At 43.6% G+C, this 18,654-nt stretch overlaps 1 protein-coding gene and 1 non-coding gene across 2 annotated transcripts; both read left to right on the top strand.

Annotated features, from left to right (window-relative positions):
- Positions 1–2,004: 2,004 nt before the first annotated feature.
- Positions 2,005–5,121, top strand: SPMAP1 (sperm microtubule associated protein 1). The gene is made up of 3 exons (XM_058559373.1): positions 2,005–2,211; positions 3,612–3,711; positions 4,858–5,121. The coding sequence occupies exons 1-3, from the start codon at positions 2,005–2,007 to the stop codon at positions 5,013–5,015; spliced, it is 465 nt and encodes a 154-aa protein (XP_058415356.1). The 3' UTR covers positions 5,016–5,121.
- A 1,001-nt stretch (positions 5,122–6,122) lies between these two features.
- TRNAC-GCA (transfer RNA cysteine (anticodon GCA)) lies at positions 6,123–6,194 on the top strand. Its single transcript has one exon. It is a non-coding gene; the product is annotated as a tRNA-Cys (tRNA).
- The last annotated feature ends 12,460 nt before the right edge of the window (positions 6,195–18,654 follow it).

Raw genomic sequence — 18,654 nt, 5'->3', positions numbered from 1 at the left:
TTTGTCTAGACAGCCAGCCTGGATTTTAAGAATATTAAATCCAGAAGTCTCTAAAACAGATCTGTCTTACTCTACCCCACCCTCTAGCCTGGTGAATTTCAAGTCTTGAGTGTGAAATGACGCCCCCAGATCCTCCATTTAAGATTAATCCTTTTTATCCTGTTATGTGATAAATGTGTATGAAATTTCTCACCTTCCTGCTTCAAATATGAGGTGTTAGGGCTGGGACTGTCATTTTTTCCCCTTGTCCTCTTATGTCCTCCAAGTTCTTTCCAAGTTGCAATAGAATGGACTCAAACTACAGATTTATTTCCTATAATTTCAGATTTGATTTATAGGAGCTTGCCTATCAGTGTAGAAAGATTAAGTATGCTGAGTATTGAATCGCCAGGATGAGTGATTTTTGTGTATAGGTATAATGCAACCTTTTTCTAATAATACAGGTACCACCATATAATAAGAATATATATTTTTTAAAGATTTTATTTATTTATTTTTCCCCCCAAAGCCCCAGTAGATAGTTGTATGTCATAGCTGCACATCCTTCTAGTTGATGTATGTGGGACGCGGCCCCAGCATGGCCGGAGAAGCGGTGCGTCGGTGCGCGCCCGGGATCCCGACCCGGGCCGCCAGCAGCAGAGCGCGCACACTTAACCGCTAAGCCACGGGGCTGACCCGTATAATAAAAATATTAATAGTGAATATAAAAGAATCCCTTCCTGAGCCTTTTGCCTCATCTGTAAAATGAAGATAATAGCACCTAGTAGAGTTGGTGTGTATAAAGAAGAAAATAAAAATCAGCTGTAGTCATAATCAGAGAAAATCATTGTTCATGGTTTTTTTGTTTTGTTTTGTTTCTGGTGAAGAAGATCAGCCCCGAGCTAACATCGATGCCAATCCTCCTCTTTTTGCTGAGGAAGACTGGCCCTGGGGTAACATCTGTGCCCATCTTCCTCCACTTTATATGGGACGCCGCCACAGCATGGCCTGACAAGCGGTGTATCGGTGCCTGCGGAATCCGAACTGGGCGGCAGCAGTGGAGCGTGCGCACTTAACCCTACTCCACGGGGCCAGCCCACATTGTTCATGTTTTGCTGTATCCTATCATATATACATAAAATTATCCAGGGGGGAAAATATAGCAATATTTCAACCTAGTATTTTTTCGTTTGGTTTTTAAATTTTTTTAACAGGAGGAGGAATACTAGCTGATGAAAAGATTTGGATGGGGAGCAGACAAGTGCTTTAAATGGACTTACTGGAAGTCAGGAGACCTGAATTCTGGTTCTGGATCTGCTGCTAAATGGATTTAGGAAATATTCTAATGTTTTTTGTTTTTGTTTTTGAGGAAGATTGGCCCTGCACTAACATCTATTGCCAATCTTCCTCTTTTTCCCTTTTTTTCCCCCCAAAGCTCCAGTACACAGTTGTGTAGCATAGTTACAAAGTTGTAGCTCTTCTATATGGGACGCCTCCTCAGCATGGCTTACTGAGCAGTGACTAAGTCTACCCCCAGGATCCGGACTGGCAAACCCCAGGCTGCCCAAACAGAATGCAGGAACTTAACCGCTAGGCCACCAGGCCTGCTCCAGAATGTTTGTGAGCTTCAACTTCCAGTTCTGTTATGAGAGTTGGAAGTAGATGCTATCTGAACTCTTTCTGATTCATTTTGGGTACAAGCTTGTCAAGGAAACCGAGTTGGGAAAGTGTATATAATACAGTGGGAGCAGAGAACCTTGCTTTTACAGGAAAAAGGGGAGCTGGACCAGACTGCCCTCGCATGGCCCACACGCATCTCTTCTCCCCTTCCATCTCTGATTCTTCTTGCATAGTTTCCTCCCCGTCGTCCCTCACCTCAGTGCCATGCAAGCAACTTTCCCCATAGCCGTAAGAGCCTACCCCGTTGGGTGAGGACAATAGGGTTTGTGTCACAGTGGTCTTTGACACCACGTAACAATGCGCAGGGGAGCCCCCACCTAGGACCGTGCACTCCCAGCAGTTGGGATGGCGCGCTTGTGCGATTGCCCTCTGCGGCTGGAGAAGAGCTTCATCTTGGACGGGGTGGCCGTGAGCACCATGGCCCGCGCGTATGAGCGCGTGAGGCCCAAGCTCTGGTCGGCGATTCCGCCCTACAACGCGCAGCAGGACTACCACGCCCGCCGCTACTTCCAGAGCCGCGTGGTTCCGCCCGTTTTGCGGAAAACTCATCAGGTACAGGAGCGCCCCGGAGGACCCCACTGTCTATCCCCGCAGAGGTTGGCCCTGGTGGCGGGGCTGACTTCCCAAATCCGAGCGTCTCACTCCAGCGCCCTCACCAGCAAGGAGGCCCCCTACTCCCACCCCTTCAGTTTTCTTAATGAAACCTCGGAACTGGAGGAAGCGGGTGACAGGTATTGAGCGCGAGCTAACTGAGCTCACAGGATCACCTTCCACCCCTGAATTTGAGAATGATCTCATTTTGGGTTTCTGCAAGCCCAGGGAACCTGGATTAAAGCCCGCCTCTCCCATACAAATCAGTTTCATTGTCTTTTTTGACGTCATGGACTCGCCCTTTGGGGTGACTTCACGCTGCAAATTCTCTAAAAGCGCGAAAATTCATGTGACCTCAGTGAACAAGACAAAGAGAACCGCCTAGACGCACAGGCGAGCCGCTCTCCGTCTGGTGACGTCATAGTTAAGAGGGGCTCGCTGGCTGGGACCTTCCGTGAGCTGATGCGAAGGAACCTCCCAAACTGCGGCCCTGCCTTCTCCCCAGGCCTTTTCCCTCGTGGGTGTTGTCCCTCCCCAGCTGAACACTTCCCCGGGATCAAAGATTCTGAGGCTATTTGCTGATGGCTCCAATTTTTTTTCCAACACTTTTGGCTCCAATACTTGTATCTATATACGTCCCAGTGGTATGGGAAGGAGAGTGAAGGGCTTAATGGGCCTGTTTCTTTGAGCACATCTTGGGGTTTTTGTGGTCCCAGGTGTTTGTACGTGTGTGTGCATTGCATGTATATGGACACACATCTGTGTGTGCCATGCTTGAGTGTGTACTTGCTGTCTACTCACGTAACTTTTATGACACAAGCAGCCAGAGTCTGGGGGAAAAAAGAAAAACTTGAGTATTTAAAAACTTGAAAATAATAGGGTGTACACACTTCTGAAACTTTCTATGTTCTGTTTTATAAGTATTCAATCATCACAACCACCATTTGTGGTAGATATTGTTTTCATTTAAATAAAGATAATGTTTATTGAACCTTTACTATGCCAGGCCCTTTGTTTGAACTATCTCAGTTAAATCTCAAGCAACCCTCCTTTTACTGAGGAGGAAATTGAGATCCAGAAAAGCTGTGTCATTGGCCCAAGGTCACACAGCTTGTTAGCCGCAGAGCTGGAATTGGAACGAGTTTGTCTGGCAGCAGACACCGAGCCCTTAACTACCAAGCTACGCTGTCTCTCCCTGAGAGGTAATAGGTCCATGCGTATATTTATATTTAATCTGTCTGGCCCAGTTACCCCTGGCTGTGACCTCCTCCCCTCCCCTCAACAAGCCCCAGGGGAGTTAGCACTGAGCACCGCTCAGCATCGTGGCTGACAGTCTTCTGTATTTTCTCCCTCACTCTCAGGATCATGGCGGTACAGGAAGGGACGGCTGGATAGTGGACTATTTCCACGTCTTCGGGCAAGGACAGAGATACCTCAACAGGAGAAACTGGGCAGGGGCAGGCAAGTGCCACCTTGCTTTCCAGTCTCACCATGTCCCACCTAAGAAGAATGGGGTGTGTCCCTAAGTTCAGAGAGAGAAACCGGGCCATAAAGAGACCTGGTTGGGGGAAGAGGACTAAGAACTGCATCCTCCAGCTTTTCTTCTCATACATGAGCAGATGGTGTCACAGTGCTCCGTATATTTAGTTATTGAGCACCTACTGTATCTCAGGTGCTTTTTACCCTCACGCTATCCCCATGTTACAGCCGGGGAAACTGAGGTTTGGGGAGTTAAAGTGATTTGCTAAGAAGGGCTGAGCTGGGATTGGAATTCCACTCTTGGGGCTGGCCCTGTGGCATAGCGGTTAAGTATGCGTGCTCCGCTGCTGGCGGCCTGGGTTCGGATCCTGGTCTTGCACCGATGCACCGCTTGTCGGGCCATGCTGTGGCGGCACCCCACATAAAGTGGAGGAAGATGGGCATGGATGTTAGCCCAGAGCCAATCTTCCTCAGCAAAAAAAGAGGAGGATTGGCGTGGATGTTAGCTCAGGGCTGGTCTTTCTCACAAAAAAATGAAAAAAAGGAATTCCACTCTTTCCCACTCTGAAGACTGTGTGTGTCTCACTGCTCCCCGAGCAAGCTGGGTCGTGCTCGTTTTCCAGGCCCAATTTAGCAGCAACAAGAAAGGGAATATTGAGAGATGTTGTTCCAACAGAGTGAACCCTCCTCCCACTCCCATTCCACCATCTTTTGGCTACACTCTAGTCACATGACCCTTTGCAACACTGGGCCAAATTGAGCTCATCCATTTTCTCCAGATGGGTCAAAGGCAAGGGTGAAATTTTCCCAGTTCTGCTGGGAGGAAGGCAAGTTCAGGCAAGCCCCGAAGTTTCTGGCCCCGCCTGTCCTAACACATACCCTTCACGCTCCTCCTGCAAGCTATTCCTGGTATGAGGTTTGGTGTCTAGAAGCCATCTATCTCCTTGACTTCACCAACCCTAGGCATTTTAGTCAAAAGGCTCAAGACGTTTGAGGATTGAAGGTTCAGCTGGGACGTGGGGAGCACGGTGACTGTGGCTGGGTTGGCATTCCTATACCAGCCCTATGGGAGTGGGGAAAGCACGAGGGGACTGAACACAGGCTCAGGCCTCTCTCTCCGCCCCCAAGGGCATTCCCTCCAGCAGGTGACCGGGCATGACCACTACAATGCTGATCTGAAAACTATCAAGGGGTTCAATGGTCGGTTTGGCTATCGCCGGAACACCCCAGCCCTCCGCCAGCACCCATCTGTCTTTGGAGAGGTCACTCCGTTCCCTCTCTTCTAAAAACATCTCTTCCCTTCACAGTTCTCCACCTGAATATCTAAGACAGATGTTTAGATGAACTCTCAATGTTATTTTATATAAAACTGTTTTTATTTGTGCCTCTAAGTGTGCTGTTTCTTCCTTGAGACTGGGGGAGGGGGCAAGCTAGTTTCTCCACCCCCAGCTTCTCTACCCTATGGAGAGGAAGTGAGAGGAGAAAGGGCATCTCTGGCCTGTGCCCTCACATTCCACGCCAACCAGTGCAAGGTTGAAAGGAGAGGCCTCAGTTCCTCCCTGCCAGTGTGATAAGGAGGAACCACACTACCTAGCCCTCAGCAAAGCTCTTCCCCAGGCGTCAGCAGGGCCCCAGGTCAGAAGCTGGCTACTGTTTCCATCAAGAACAGATTAGGCTAGGGGCCGGCCTGGTGGCGAAAGCGGGTAAGTGTGGGCGCTCTGCTTTGGCGGCCCAGGGCTCACAGGCCCGAATCCCGGGCGTGCACCAACGCACCGCTTGTCAAGCCATGCTGTGGCGGCGTCCCATATAAAGTAGAGGAAGATGGGCACAGATGTTAGCTCAGGGCCAGTCTTCCTCAGCAAAAAAAAAAGAGGAGGATTGGCATCGGATGTTAGCTCAGGGCTGATCTTCCTCACAAAAAAAAAAAAAAAAGAAAAAAGAACAGAGCAGAGCAGACAGTGCGGCCGCAGGGATTGGTGTTGTTTGCCCTGAGAAGGATTTCCTGATTTTCCTGAGAGAGAGAATCCAGCTAAATGAACTGACATCTTTCTTCTCCTTTCCACCCTCAGTTCATCAAGAGGCAGGGTGTAAACAAGGTGATATCTGGCAGGTGGTGATTCTTAGCCCAAGGATTCTGACACAGTAATACTGTGCTTGTGGACACTTTCTCTACTAATGCTGTGTCAGTTTCCTTTTTAGCTATTTTCCAGGATGTCATTTTTCAAGTGCCCCCACCCAGTTTATTGGTGGCCAGGAGAAAAGCCAAAGCAGATGATGGATACAAAAGTAGGTGGGGTTTTAGAACACAAAGCTTGCCAGAGGTCCAGTGTGGGTGGAACCTGATTGTATTGAGTCACCATAAGTGGACAAAGAAGAGAACTAATGTAGGTGATGGGGGTATAGCTCAGGGGTAGAGCATTTGACTGCAGATCAAGAGGTCCCTGGTTCAAATCCGGGTGCCCCCTTCTATTCCCTTCTCTTTTAAGTAAGTACCTCTTAACTCCTACCCCCGGAGTTAACTGGAGAAGAGGAGAAACTCTCAGCTCCTGTCCTGAAATACTGCTTGTTCCTCCCACATTCCAAATGACCACTTAGGAGAGACCCCTGGAGGACCCTGTTGGTATATGACAGTCAAGATAAACGCGTTCATACAACACATATTTTTGAGAGCTTATTACATGCAAGGCTGAGGTGAATTAAAAGATGAAAGAGGAACCCTGTCCTCAGGGAGCTTTCAGTCTAGTGGAAGTTGACACGTTCACACACAGCTGTCAGAGGAAGAGCAGTTGTTTGTAGCTCAAGAAAGAGAGATCTTTTAAAAATACCTACCCACTTTTTCTAGACACAATTTCTAAGCAAAGCTTTCCTACAATTTGAAGTGATTTTCTGCTTGATCTGAAGAGTATTAGTAACCTGTTGTTTGCGACACTGTGCAATCTCCTCTCCACAGGGTTAGGGGCACTTTCTTCTTAGTTGTTTATTGTGCTGGTCAGTGTTCTTGGAATGGAACAGATATCCACCATGGCCACTGTAAGCAGAAAAAGAGTTTACTGGAGTCATGGTAGGGACTCACAGAGTTGATGGAAGGTTGAGAACCTAACTCAGAAAGCAGTTAACTATGAGGGGCCGCAGAGGAGGGAAATCCAGCTCAGGTCTTGTTGCTGGAAGTGTCTGCTGCTGGTGCCACCAACCCTGGGCACTTGTCACTAGGCCGTGGGTGTTACTCCAACTGCACCTGCATCTTCAGGACAGTTCTTCAAGTTTCAAAATGCCAAGCGGAAGCATTTGATTGGCTGAGCCGTGCAATTTTCCGCCAGGAAGGGGAGGAGGTAGTGTTGCCTCACCGAGTTTGACAACACGAGGTATTCCCCCAGAATTGGAGGTGTGTTTGGGTGCAAAAATGGATAGCTCACCACCACATCATTTTTCCTCCTCGAAGAAACCTTTGTAAGGAGGGAGTGTGATAATTTATCGGTTTCCAGTTCTAGCGGTCAAAGATTTGCTCTCTTGCATCCTTTCATTTCCCATTTGCTAAAATTAGGTTGAAATTTTGTATGTCAGTTATGTTCACATTATCATGATCACGTAAATATGATTTACTATTGAGTCTATATGTACTATGATAGCATTTCCTTTCTTGAAAACTTTTTTCCTGAAGATAATTACCTCCTTTTTTCATTTGTGTATTTTTCTTTGTGCCTGTTGATAATTATTTTCAAATCCTTCAACAGCCTCACAGTGCAATTATTCACCTGGTCCAAATCTACCAAATTAATTTTTTCAAGACAGTCTTCCTGACACCCACCATCTTTCTGCTTCAGGCTGTTTAGACCTGCCACCCAGCTGGTGCCTTGGGAATTCCGTTCCCCTCCTCTTCTCTGTGTGGGATTCTCTCTGTTTCCTGGGAAATGTCTTCCTTTTTCTTGGTTTTCTTCTTATATGGGGGAGAATAATCCCTAGGAGTTTCCTGAGAAAGAATAGATGGGAGGTAAAATGTTTGACTTCTCGCATGTCTGAAAATATACACATATATATTTTTTTGGTGAGGAAGATTGGTCCTGAGCTAACATCCTCCTGTTGCCAATCCTCCTCTTTTTGCTTGAGGAAGATTGTCGCTGGGGTAACATCTGTGCCAATCTTCCTCTACTTTATATATGGGACGCCGCCGCAGCATGGCTGGATGAGGTGTGTATAGGTCTGCCCCCAGCACTTGAACCCGTGAACCCCAGGCCATGGAAGCAGATTGTGTGAACTCAACCACTACGCCACCCGGCCAGCCCCTTGAAAATATTCTTATTTTACCTAAACACTTCGAGATAGTTTGTCTGGGAGTAGAAGTCTTGCTGAGAAATTTTTTTCAGAAGTTTGCAGATCATTATCTTCTAGCTTCTCTTGATAAGTTTGGATGTCATTCTTATTCCCGTAGTGACCTCTTTCTCTCTAAAATCTTAGGATCTTTGTTTCTAATGTTCTGAAGTTTTTCAGTGATGTACTTCGTGATCCCTTTCAATCTAGAGATTCAAATCCTATCTTAAGTCTTATTATTTTTTTGATAATTTCTTCTTCATCATTTGCTCATTTGGGGACTTATCTTTCCTCCCCTACTGTTCATTTGTCTTTTCGCTATACTTTCTAGGAGATTTCCTCATACTACCTTCCAACGTTTTTGTTGGCTGTTTAATTTCAGTTTTCTCATGTGTTCCAATTGCTCCTTTGTTATTACATCCTGTTCTAGTTTTATGGATACAGTTTTTTCTCGTTTCTTTAAAATTATAGTTGTTTCTGAAGTATTCTTCTCCAAGTATTGTCTCTCTTTCCTCAATGTGTTTTTTGCTGCTGTTTCCTTTGGTTCTGGACTCGTGTTGAAAACATTCACCAAATAACTGGCTCTCCACAGGGCAAAGGCCGCTGGAAGCTCTGTGTTCTTGGGAAGGGCTTGTTGACTAGTGGACTTCCTTGTGGATAGTCCAACAGTGAGCCAGCCTTTTCATTTGGGAACTACCAAATGTCTATATATATAAGTCACCAACCACCCACTCCTTGAGCCATTTAGTTTCTCTGTAGAAAATTCCTGAGATCTCCCACCTGGGATATATGCCTTGATGCTGGCATTTTGGGAGCAGGACAAGGAGGAGGAAGGGAATGGACCCTACTTTTCAATAAGCAGACTTTTGCTTAATCCCCACCACCATTCTGAAAGCCCTTGGCCACCCAGTTGGAAGTGGAGGGGTCTCACAGTTCAGTTTCTCAAACAAATCTTTCTTTTGGGACTGGAGATACAGATTAACAAACTTAACTGCTCCTTATGCAGATTTTCACCAAAATTCCCTATTTGCAGCCCACTCCACAGCCCCTCCTGATGATGCCAAGTTCTCTTCCCAGGGAAGTTCACTTTCCCAGGGTTCCTCAAGCATTAATCGATTCTCTTCTCTGTCCCTCTCCACAGCTCTCACTCTTGGAAACCACCATTCTACTTTCTGTCTGTGTGAATTTGACTACTCTAGGTACCTTGTATAAGTGGAATCACGCAATATTTGTCTGTTGTGTCTGGCTTATTTCACTTAGCATAAAGTCTCCAAGGTTCCTCTGTGTTATAGCATGTCAGAATTTCATTCCTCTTTAAGGCTGAATAACATTCCATTGTACGTATATACCACATTTTGTTTATCAGTCCATCAATGGACACTTGGGTTTCTTCCACCTTTTGGCTATTGTGAATAATGCTGCTGTGAACATGAGTATATAAATATCTGTATGCGTCCCTACTTTAAATTCTTTGGAGTATATACACAGAAGTGGACTTGTTGGATTATATAATAATTCTATGTTTGTTTTTTGAGGAACTGCCGTACACCTAGAGAGATTTTTTTTTTTTTTTTGTGAGTAAGATCAGCCCTGAGCTAACGTCCATGCCAATCCTCCTCCTTTTGCTGAGGGAGACTGGCCCTGAGCTAACATCCGTGCCCATCTTCCTAAACTTTATATGGGACACTGCCACAGCATGGCCTGACAAGCGGTGCATCAGTGCGCGCCCAGGATCCGAACCTGGGCAGCCAGCAGCAGAGCGTGAGCACTTAACCGCTACGCCATGGGGCCAGCCCCTGGAGAGATTTTTAAATTATTGATACCTAGTGGGACCCAGGCCTCCGTACTTGTTTCTTTAGCTCCCAGGTAATTTTAATGTGTGCCCAAGTTTGAGAACCACTGCCAGAACCAACACTTAGGTTTCAGCTTGCTGTTCTCTGCTAACGTACATCTCCCCATTCCTTTCCGTCTTCAAAAATTGTTTGACATGGTTCTTCTGTTCCCTCTCCAGTCCTCTTTGTCCTTGTAGAGTTATACACTACCGTTGTTCTGGCCGAGTCTTGGGAGGGAGTGGAGATAAATATACATGTTCCATAGGCCTTGTTTCTCTATTAGAATTATTTATACATGAATTTTTAAAGTACATACATGTGACCTATCTCTTAGGTTGGAATTCCTTAGGAGCAACCATTTTGGTGTGCTTGCTCTCTCTTTATATTGGCCAGGAGAGAATTTTCTTGCATTCTTGCACTCATTCATTTGCTCATTTGCTCATAGTAGCTGTAACACAGAATGCCTACTACATGCTTGGCACACACTGGGTGCTCCATGTAGGATGGCGGTTGTCTGCTGAACAGTAGACATAATTCTCCCTAAATACACATGTGGTCAAATGAAAGCTGTCCTTAGTTTCTACCCTTTTTGTGGTGTCTATGTTTTGACAGACAGATGCCAGGACAACATTTAAAGTTGTTTTCCACACACCTCTCCACCTCCACCTTTTTACCCTACTAATTAAAAGGCCACCCTTTTAATTAGGTGTTGCAACACTTAACACAATTTGGACTTATTGCAGCAGGGGTAGAACCTTTTATCACACAGCAAGAGTCCCAACCTCAAGTCCTACATGGAATCAATAAATCTTTTTTATCTCCTAATAGTCCCCTGAAACTCTTGCAAGTTATCTAGTACAAATTAATCATTGCAGTGTGGCAGAGGGGGCATGCTGTTCTAATTTCCCCTCCTTTTGCTCTCACAGGGCTCTAGCTACAATATTCAGAAGGTGAGAACAGGTCACAAATGAGCTGAGGAACGTCTAGTACTGGGTCACGGCAACCCAACAGGCTGGTGGGGGTCCGAATTCTGTGGTGGAGTATTTCACCATGAGGCAGCTAGTCCCTATTTCAATTCAGTGTTCTTCCCAGAAATTCCCCTCTCTATTTCTAAGAGACTCCTTAAACCCAATTGACATCAGTTTTAGAGGCTTGTTTGTAGTCAATGTACAAAATTGATATCTGAAATGGTTTTATGCCCCTTAATAAGAATTGCTTAAATGGCCGGAGCACATGCCACACTCCCAGTGCTGTGATTTGGCTTTGCAGATTGCACCTCAGTGCCCCAAGTGTGGGATGGGTACTGCAGGTGTATGCAATCAGACAGCAGCTAATAAACAGGGCGGGAAAAACACTGAACCACAGAGTGCAAAAATTATTCCCTTTTCAATCTTTTTCATTCCTGAATAACTTAAGGGAAAAGTTTTATTTGGTGTCAGCTCTCTAACACTTTCTAATCCTCTCTTTTTTTAATCAAAGAAAGCAGACATAAATATCTAGCTAGTGTTTAATAATATTGTATTTGGTTTTCCACTCTATGGCAAGTGATAGTGATTTTTTTTTTTTTTTTTTGCTGAGGAAGATTCACCCTAAACTAACATCTGTCACAAATCTTCCTCTTTTTTTGCTTAAGGAAGATTAGCCCTGAGCTAACATCTGTGCCAATATTCCTCTATTTTGTATGTGGGTCGCCACCATAACATGGCTGACCAGTGGTGTAGATCCACGCCCAGGATCTGAACCTGTGAACCCTGGGCCACCGAAGCAGAGTGTGTGAACTTAACCACTACACCGCCAGGCCGGCCCCTGATTTTCCTTTCTTTTTTTTTTCTTCTTTGTGAGGAAGATTAGCCCTGAGCTAACATCTGTTGCCAAACTTCTCTTTTTGCTGAGGAAGATTGGCCCTGAGATAACATCTTTGCCCATCTTCCTCTACTTTTTATATGTAGGACGCCTGCCACAGCATGGCAGTGCGAAGGTCTGCGCCCGGAATCTGAACCCATGAACCCAGGCCACTGAAGTGGAGTGCGTGACCCTAACCACTATGTAACTGGGATGGCCCCATGATTTTCTTTTTTGTTAATAACGGCTTTATTGATATAATTTATACATCGAACATGCATAATTCAATGGCTTTTAGTATATTCACAGGGTTGTGCAACCATCACCACAATCAATTTTAGAACATTTTCATCACCCCAAAATGAAACTCCATACCCATTAGCAGTCACTCACCGTTTCCTCCCAACTACCCATCTCTAGGCAACCACTGATGTATTTTTTGTCTCTATACATTTGCCTATTCTAGACATTTCATATAAATGGAATCATACAACATGTGGTCTTTTGTGACTGGCTTCTTTCACTTAGCATACTTTTTTTTCAAGGTTCATCCATGCTGTAGCATGTATCAATATTTCATTCCTTTTTATGGCTAACTAATATTCCATTGTATGGATATAACTTTATTTATCCACTCATCAGCTGATAGACATTTGGGTTGTTTCCATGTTTTGGCTATTATAAATAATGCTGCTATGAACATTTATGTACAGGTTTTTGTATGATGTATGTTTACATATCTCTTAAGTATATAACTGGGGTGCACTTGCTGGGTCATATGGTAACTATGTTTAACCTTTTGAGGAACTGCTAGACTGTTTTCCAAAGCATTGATTTTCTTTTACATTTTTTTCAAATAATTTTTTTTTTTTTTTTTTTTTTGCTGAGGAAGATTCTCCCTGAGCTAACATCTGCTGCCAATCTTCCCCTTTTCGTATGTGAGGTTCCGTCACGGCATGGCCACTGACAGATAAGTGGTATAGGTCCACGCCCAGGAACCAACCCCAGACCGCTGAAGCAGAACGTGCCAAACTTAACCACTAGGCCACCAGGGCTGGCCCTCCAATAAATTTAAGTAAATACTGAATACATATAAAACAACTACAAGAATAAGTGAATTTAGCAAGGTTGTAAAATATAAGGTTAATATACAAAAAATTATACTTTTATATGTGAAAGGAAAACACAGTTTCTTCCTACTCACAGACTCGATTCTTCTGACCACCAAATGTGTAGAGTTTTTTTTCCCACAGCAAGCAATTCTCCAGCTCTCTGTGGATATCAACTGGGTGTCCCACCATTCAATTCAATTCTGACACTATTTACCTAGAGTTAGCGTCAGATCCTACAGGTTAAAGAGCTCAGCCCCACAAGACTGTCCCTCCCCCACTTCAGACGCCAATTGCAAGTCCAGATTGACACCTGTGCTTCTGACCACCAACTATAAATCATAGGTTCACATGACCCCTTCCTCAGGTTTCACAATTCGCTAGAATGGCTCACAGAACTCAGGAAAACAGTTTACTTACTAAATTACCAGTTTATCATAAAAAGATACAACTCAGAAACAGCCAGATGGAAGAGATGCATAGGGCAAGCTATGTGGGAAGAGGTGCTGAGCCTCCATGCTGTTTCCAGGTGGGCTACCCTCCCGGTTATCTCCCAGCATCTACACCCATTCATCAACCAGAAAGCTCCTGAACTCTTCGAGTTAGGGTTTTTTTATAGAGGCTTCATTACATAGCCATCATTGATTAAATCATTGGCCATTGGCGATCAATCTCCAGCCCTTCCCCTCCCCTGCAGTCAGTGGGTGGGGCTCAAAGGTCCAATCCTCTAATCACATGATTAGTTCCCCTGGCAACCAGCTCCTCTCCATCCCCATCCTTAGGGGCTTTCCAAAAGTCACTGCTTTAACATAAACTCAGGTGTGATTGAAAGGGGCTTCTTATGAATAACAAAAGACGCTCCTTTCACCTTTACTGCTGTTATCACTTGGGAAATTACAAGGGTTTAAGAGCTCTGGCCAAGGGATGAAGACCAAATATTTACATTTATTTTATCACAATATACTAACAGCAAACAATTGGAAAGTGAAATTTCAAAAACAATGCCATTTAAAATAGCATCACAAAAAAATAAACACTTAGGAATAAAGTTAATGAAATCTACTCTGAAAATTACAAAACATTGCTGAAATTAAAGAACACCTAAATAAATGAAAGAATATACCATGTTCACATATTGAAGACTCAGTAGTGATAACAGGATGTCAATTCTCAAACTCATAGATTCACCACAATCCCAATCAAATTCCAGCAGTCTTTTAAGTTGTCAAGCTATTCTTTTTTTTTTTAATTTTTTATTTATTCACTTATTTATTTATTTTCCCCCAAAGCCCCAGTAGATAGTTGTATGTCACACCTGCACATCCTTCTAGTTGCTGTACGTGGGACACGGCCTCAGCATGGCCAGAGAAGCAGTACGTTGGTGTGCGCCCGGGATCCGAACCCCGGTGGCCAGCAGCGGAGCGCGCGCACTTAACCGCTAAGCCACGGGGCCGGCCCTTGTCAAGCTATTCTAAAATTTATATGGAAATACAAAAGTCCTAGAATATCCAAAGTAATCTTTAAAGAAAGAAACAAAATTGAAGGACTTAACACCGCCTTTCCATACTTTCTTTTTTTTTAAACATTTTATTTATTATTTTTTTATTATTTGTGTGTGTGTGTGAGGAAGATCAGCCCTGAGTTAACATCTATGCTAATCCTCCTCTTTTTGCTGAGGAAGACCGGCTCTGAGCTAACATCTATTGCCAATCCTCCCCCCCATTTTTTTCTTCACCCAAAGCCCCAATAGATAGTTGTATGCCATAGTTGCACATCCTTGCAGTTGCTGTATGTGGGACGCGGCCTCAGCATGGCCAGAGAAGCGGTGCGTCGGTGTGCGCTAGGGATCCGAACCCGGGCCGCCAGTAGCGGAGCACGCACACTCAACCGCTAAGCCACAGGGCCAGCCCTCCATACTTTCTATAAAGCTACAGTAATCAAGGCAGCGGGTACCGGCATAAGGATTTAATAGATCAGTGGAGGAAAATAGAAAGCCCAGAAACAGATTCATACTTATATGGTCATTTGATTTTCCAAAAAGCACCAAAATAATTCAATGGGGAGAAAAAGTCCTTTCAAAAACTGGTGCTGGGATAACTGGATATCCATATGGAAAAAAGATGAATCTCACACCATACACAAAAATTAATTAGAGAGATGGCCCATTACTACCTATGGTAGTCCAAAAAACGTAGTGATGTGCTAGTTGAGATTACAGTTGACTATGATTTCAGTGACATCCAGAAGTGTGTACTATCCAAGGCTCTCTAGAATGCAGGAAGACTCACTTCTTAATAACCAGGGAACCAGCCAAATGCTATGGGCTAACGGCCCAGCCGCAGAAAATGCAGATGGGTGAATTGGGACTATCATGCTCTGTAACTCCCTAGTTTCCTAAGCATTTTTTTAAATTTTTTTATTTATTTATTTTTTTCCCCCCAAAGCCCCAGTAGATAGTTGTACATCATAGTTTCACATCCTTCTAGTTGCTGTATGTGGGACGCGGCCTCAGCATGGCCAGAGAATCGGTGTGTCGGTGCGAGCCCGGGGTCCGAACCTGGGCCGCCAGCGGCGGAGCGTGCACACGTAACCGCTAAGCCACGGGGCCGGCCCTTCCTAAGCATTTTGAGTGGCGTGACAGCATCTTCCTGGTTGCATGTGGCCTTGAGTAAGTAGAGTTGTGAGTGCCGACGCCTATAACACCCAAGCTAAACACATTTTTATGGATATGTTTCCCCTCTTTAAATGACCTTGCCCTGTCCAAAAAATAAATGATTGTCTCAAAAAAAATAATTCAAGAAGGATGATGGAAAACAGAGGAAAATATCTTTCTGACTTGAGGGTAGGCAAAAGTTCCTTAGACTAGGATTCTATCGATGATCAAACTTTAGACAAGCTCTTCTGAGTTCTTTTTCAACTAGGCCTTGACTTCCATGTTCCTGGCTGCATTGTCCAATTTTAGCAAGAATCTTGCTCAGTCAGTTTAGCCAGAATCAGAATCCCCCATCCTCCATATCTGATCACCCTCAATATCTAATGGGGTCCCCATCCCCCACCACCCCCCAGGTGATGTCTGATCACACTGGTCTGCCTTCAGCAAGAATCCTGTTAGGTTGGTTTTGCCAGAATCCCCCTCCTTGCCCCTGATGTTTCCTCTTAGTAATTTTCCATCCACCAACCCCCACCCTGCTGCTTGGCTATAAATTCCCACTTTCCCATACTGTATTCAGATTTGAGCCCAATCTCCCTCCCCCACTTCAACACCCCATTGCAGTGGTCCCTATACCTATTCCAATAGTCTCCCCTTAAATAAAATTTTCCTTACCATTGGTCTTCCACAAGTGTCATGAGCAATTTTTTCTTTAACAAGAGGACACAAAAAGCATAAAAATAATATTGACAAATTAGACTTCACCAAAATCTAAAATGTCTGCTTATCAAAAGACTGTTAAGAAAATGAATAGGCAAGCCACGGACTAGGAGAAATTATTTTAAATATATATATCTGACGAACAACCGGTATCCAGAATATATAAAGAACTCCTACAACGCAAAAGTAAAAAGACTGCGGGCCAGCCTGGTCATGTAGTGGTCAAGTTTGCGTGCTCCACTTTGGCAGCCCAGGGTTTACAGGTTTGGGTCCCAGGCATGGATTTACGCACCCCTTATCAAGCCATGCTGTGGCAGGCGTCCCACATATAAAGTAGAGGAAGATGGGTACGGATGTTAGCTCAGGGCCTGTCTTCCACAGCAACAAGAGGAGGATTGGCAACAGATGTTAGCTCACGACTAATCTTCCTCACACACACACACAAAAAGTAAAAAGACTGTCAACAGCCCAATTAAGAAATGGAGAAAAGATTTGAACAGACATTTCATAAAAGAAGAGATACCAATGGCCAAGAAGCCCGTGAAAAAGTATTCAACGTTATTATTCATCAGATAAATGCAAATTAAAATCACATTGTGACACCACATACGTATCAGAATGACCAAAATTTAAAAAGCTGACACCAGACACTAACTCTCAATCAAATTGGTGGGAATGTAAAATGGTATACCATTTTGGGAAAAGATCTGGCAGTTTGTATAAAACTAAAATATACTAATCTTATAGCCCAGCAACTCCATTCCTAAGATTTTACTCAAGATAAATGAAAAAATATGCTTAAAAAAAAAAAGAAAACATATGCATACAAAACGATCTATATAGAAATGTTCATAGCGACTTTATTGATAACAGGCAAAACCAAAAACAGACTGGGACCCACCAACAGGAAAATGATTTTAACAATCTGTGGTTTAGTCATACAGTGAACTACTACTCATCAATGAAAAGGAATGAGTTACTGATACAAGATGGGTAAATCTCACAAACATGCTGAATAAAAGCTTTATACAAAAGAGTGTATGTTGTATTACTCCATTTGCATGAAACGCTAGAACAGGCAAAACTAATCTATGGTGGAAAAAAATCACAAGAGTGGCTGTCTCTGGAGTGGAGGTGTGAGAGAGATTAACTGGGAAGGGGAATGAGAGAACTTTATGGGGATGATGTTAATGTTCCATTGCTTGTTGAGGGTTTGGGTTACACAGATGTATGCATCCGTCAAACAGTGAATGTACACTTAAGATTTACGCATTTCATTTTACATAACTTTAACATCAAATGAAAAACAAACACTGTAAACAAATATTGAACTCCAGTTAATGATGTGCACGCTGAAGTATTTAGGAGGAAGTGTACCGTTGTCTGAAACTTGTTTCGAAATGCACTGAATATCAGATGGCTTAATGGATGGAGAGCAACTAGTATACGCCAGAAACAGTGCCAGGCATAAGGGACACAAAGATGAACTAAGGTCTTTGTATTATGGAACTCACAAGGATACAGACAAGTATCTTACAGGCAATTACAATACAGAGTGATAAGTGCTATAATATAATTCTCTTAATTAATCCATAAATCTAACATATCCCTCAATAAAAACACAAATGGGACTGTTTCTGGAACTGGACAAGCTGACTTTAAAGTTCATTTGGAACGATAAAATTATAAGAAGAGCCAGGAAATTCCAGAAAAAGAAGAGTAGCGAGGGAAAAGTAGGCCTACTAGTCATTAAAACAAAACTATAATAATTAGGACAGTTTGGTACCAGCACATGAAGAGATGGATTCATGGAGTGGAATAGAGAAGCCAGAAATGAGAATATAGTATATGAGAAAGAAGTATTTCACACCAGCCGGGGTAAAATGAGATTCTGTAAAGGTGTTGAGGTGAATGTATAGCCAACTAGAAAGATAATACACAAAAATAAATTCCAAATGGATCAAAGACTTAAACATAAATATTTAATATAAAATTATAAAGGTGCTTGAAACATGGGATAAATTAACTTTGAATAATGAGGGTGTAAGGAGGCTTTTTTAACTGCACTGCCTTTTGTTTCTTTTAAAACATATTTACAATGTATTACCTATTTAAAAAACATTTTTGTTAAGAGCGTTTAGCCAGGGAAATAAAAGTTTAGCTCTAGCAGAGTGAAGGAGGGATAGGAAGTCTTATGAGGCTGGAGAGGTAAGAAGAGTCAGGTTATGAAGGGCCCAACATGTTAAAAATGTGGGCTTTATATTATGAATAATGGGGAGCTACTAAAAGTTTTGAAGCAGGGGATTGATACAATCAGATCTGCATTTTAGAGAGATCACTCTCAGCTATAAAGGAGCGCATACATCTATAAGGGATAAAACTTTTTTTTTTTTGGTGAGGAAGATTAGCCCTTAGCTACCATCTGTTGCCAATCCTCCTCTTTTTGCTGAGGAAGATTGGCCCTGGG

This window comes from Diceros bicornis, chromosome 18, assembly GCF_020826845.1.
Source record: "Diceros bicornis minor isolate mBicDic1 chromosome 18, mDicBic1.mat.cur, whole genome shotgun sequence".
Taxonomy (NCBI): domain Eukaryota; kingdom Metazoa; phylum Chordata; class Mammalia; order Perissodactyla; family Rhinocerotidae; genus Diceros; species Diceros bicornis.
This window is presented reverse-complemented; position numbering and strand designations above follow the sequence as displayed.

Coding starts and splice junctions, on each gene's coding strand:
- SPMAP1 (XM_058559373.1), top strand. CDS start 2,005: ATGGCGCGCTTGTGCGATTGCCCTCTGCGGCTGGAGAAGAGCTTCATC. Junction 2,212..3,611: donor TTTTGCGGAAAACTCATCAG/GTACAGGAGCGC, acceptor CCTCACTCTCAG/GATCATGGCGGTACAGGAAG. Junction 3,712..4,857: donor GAGAAACTGGGCAGGGGCAG/GCAAGTGCCACC, acceptor TCCGCCCCCAAG/GGCATTCCCTCCAGCAGGTG.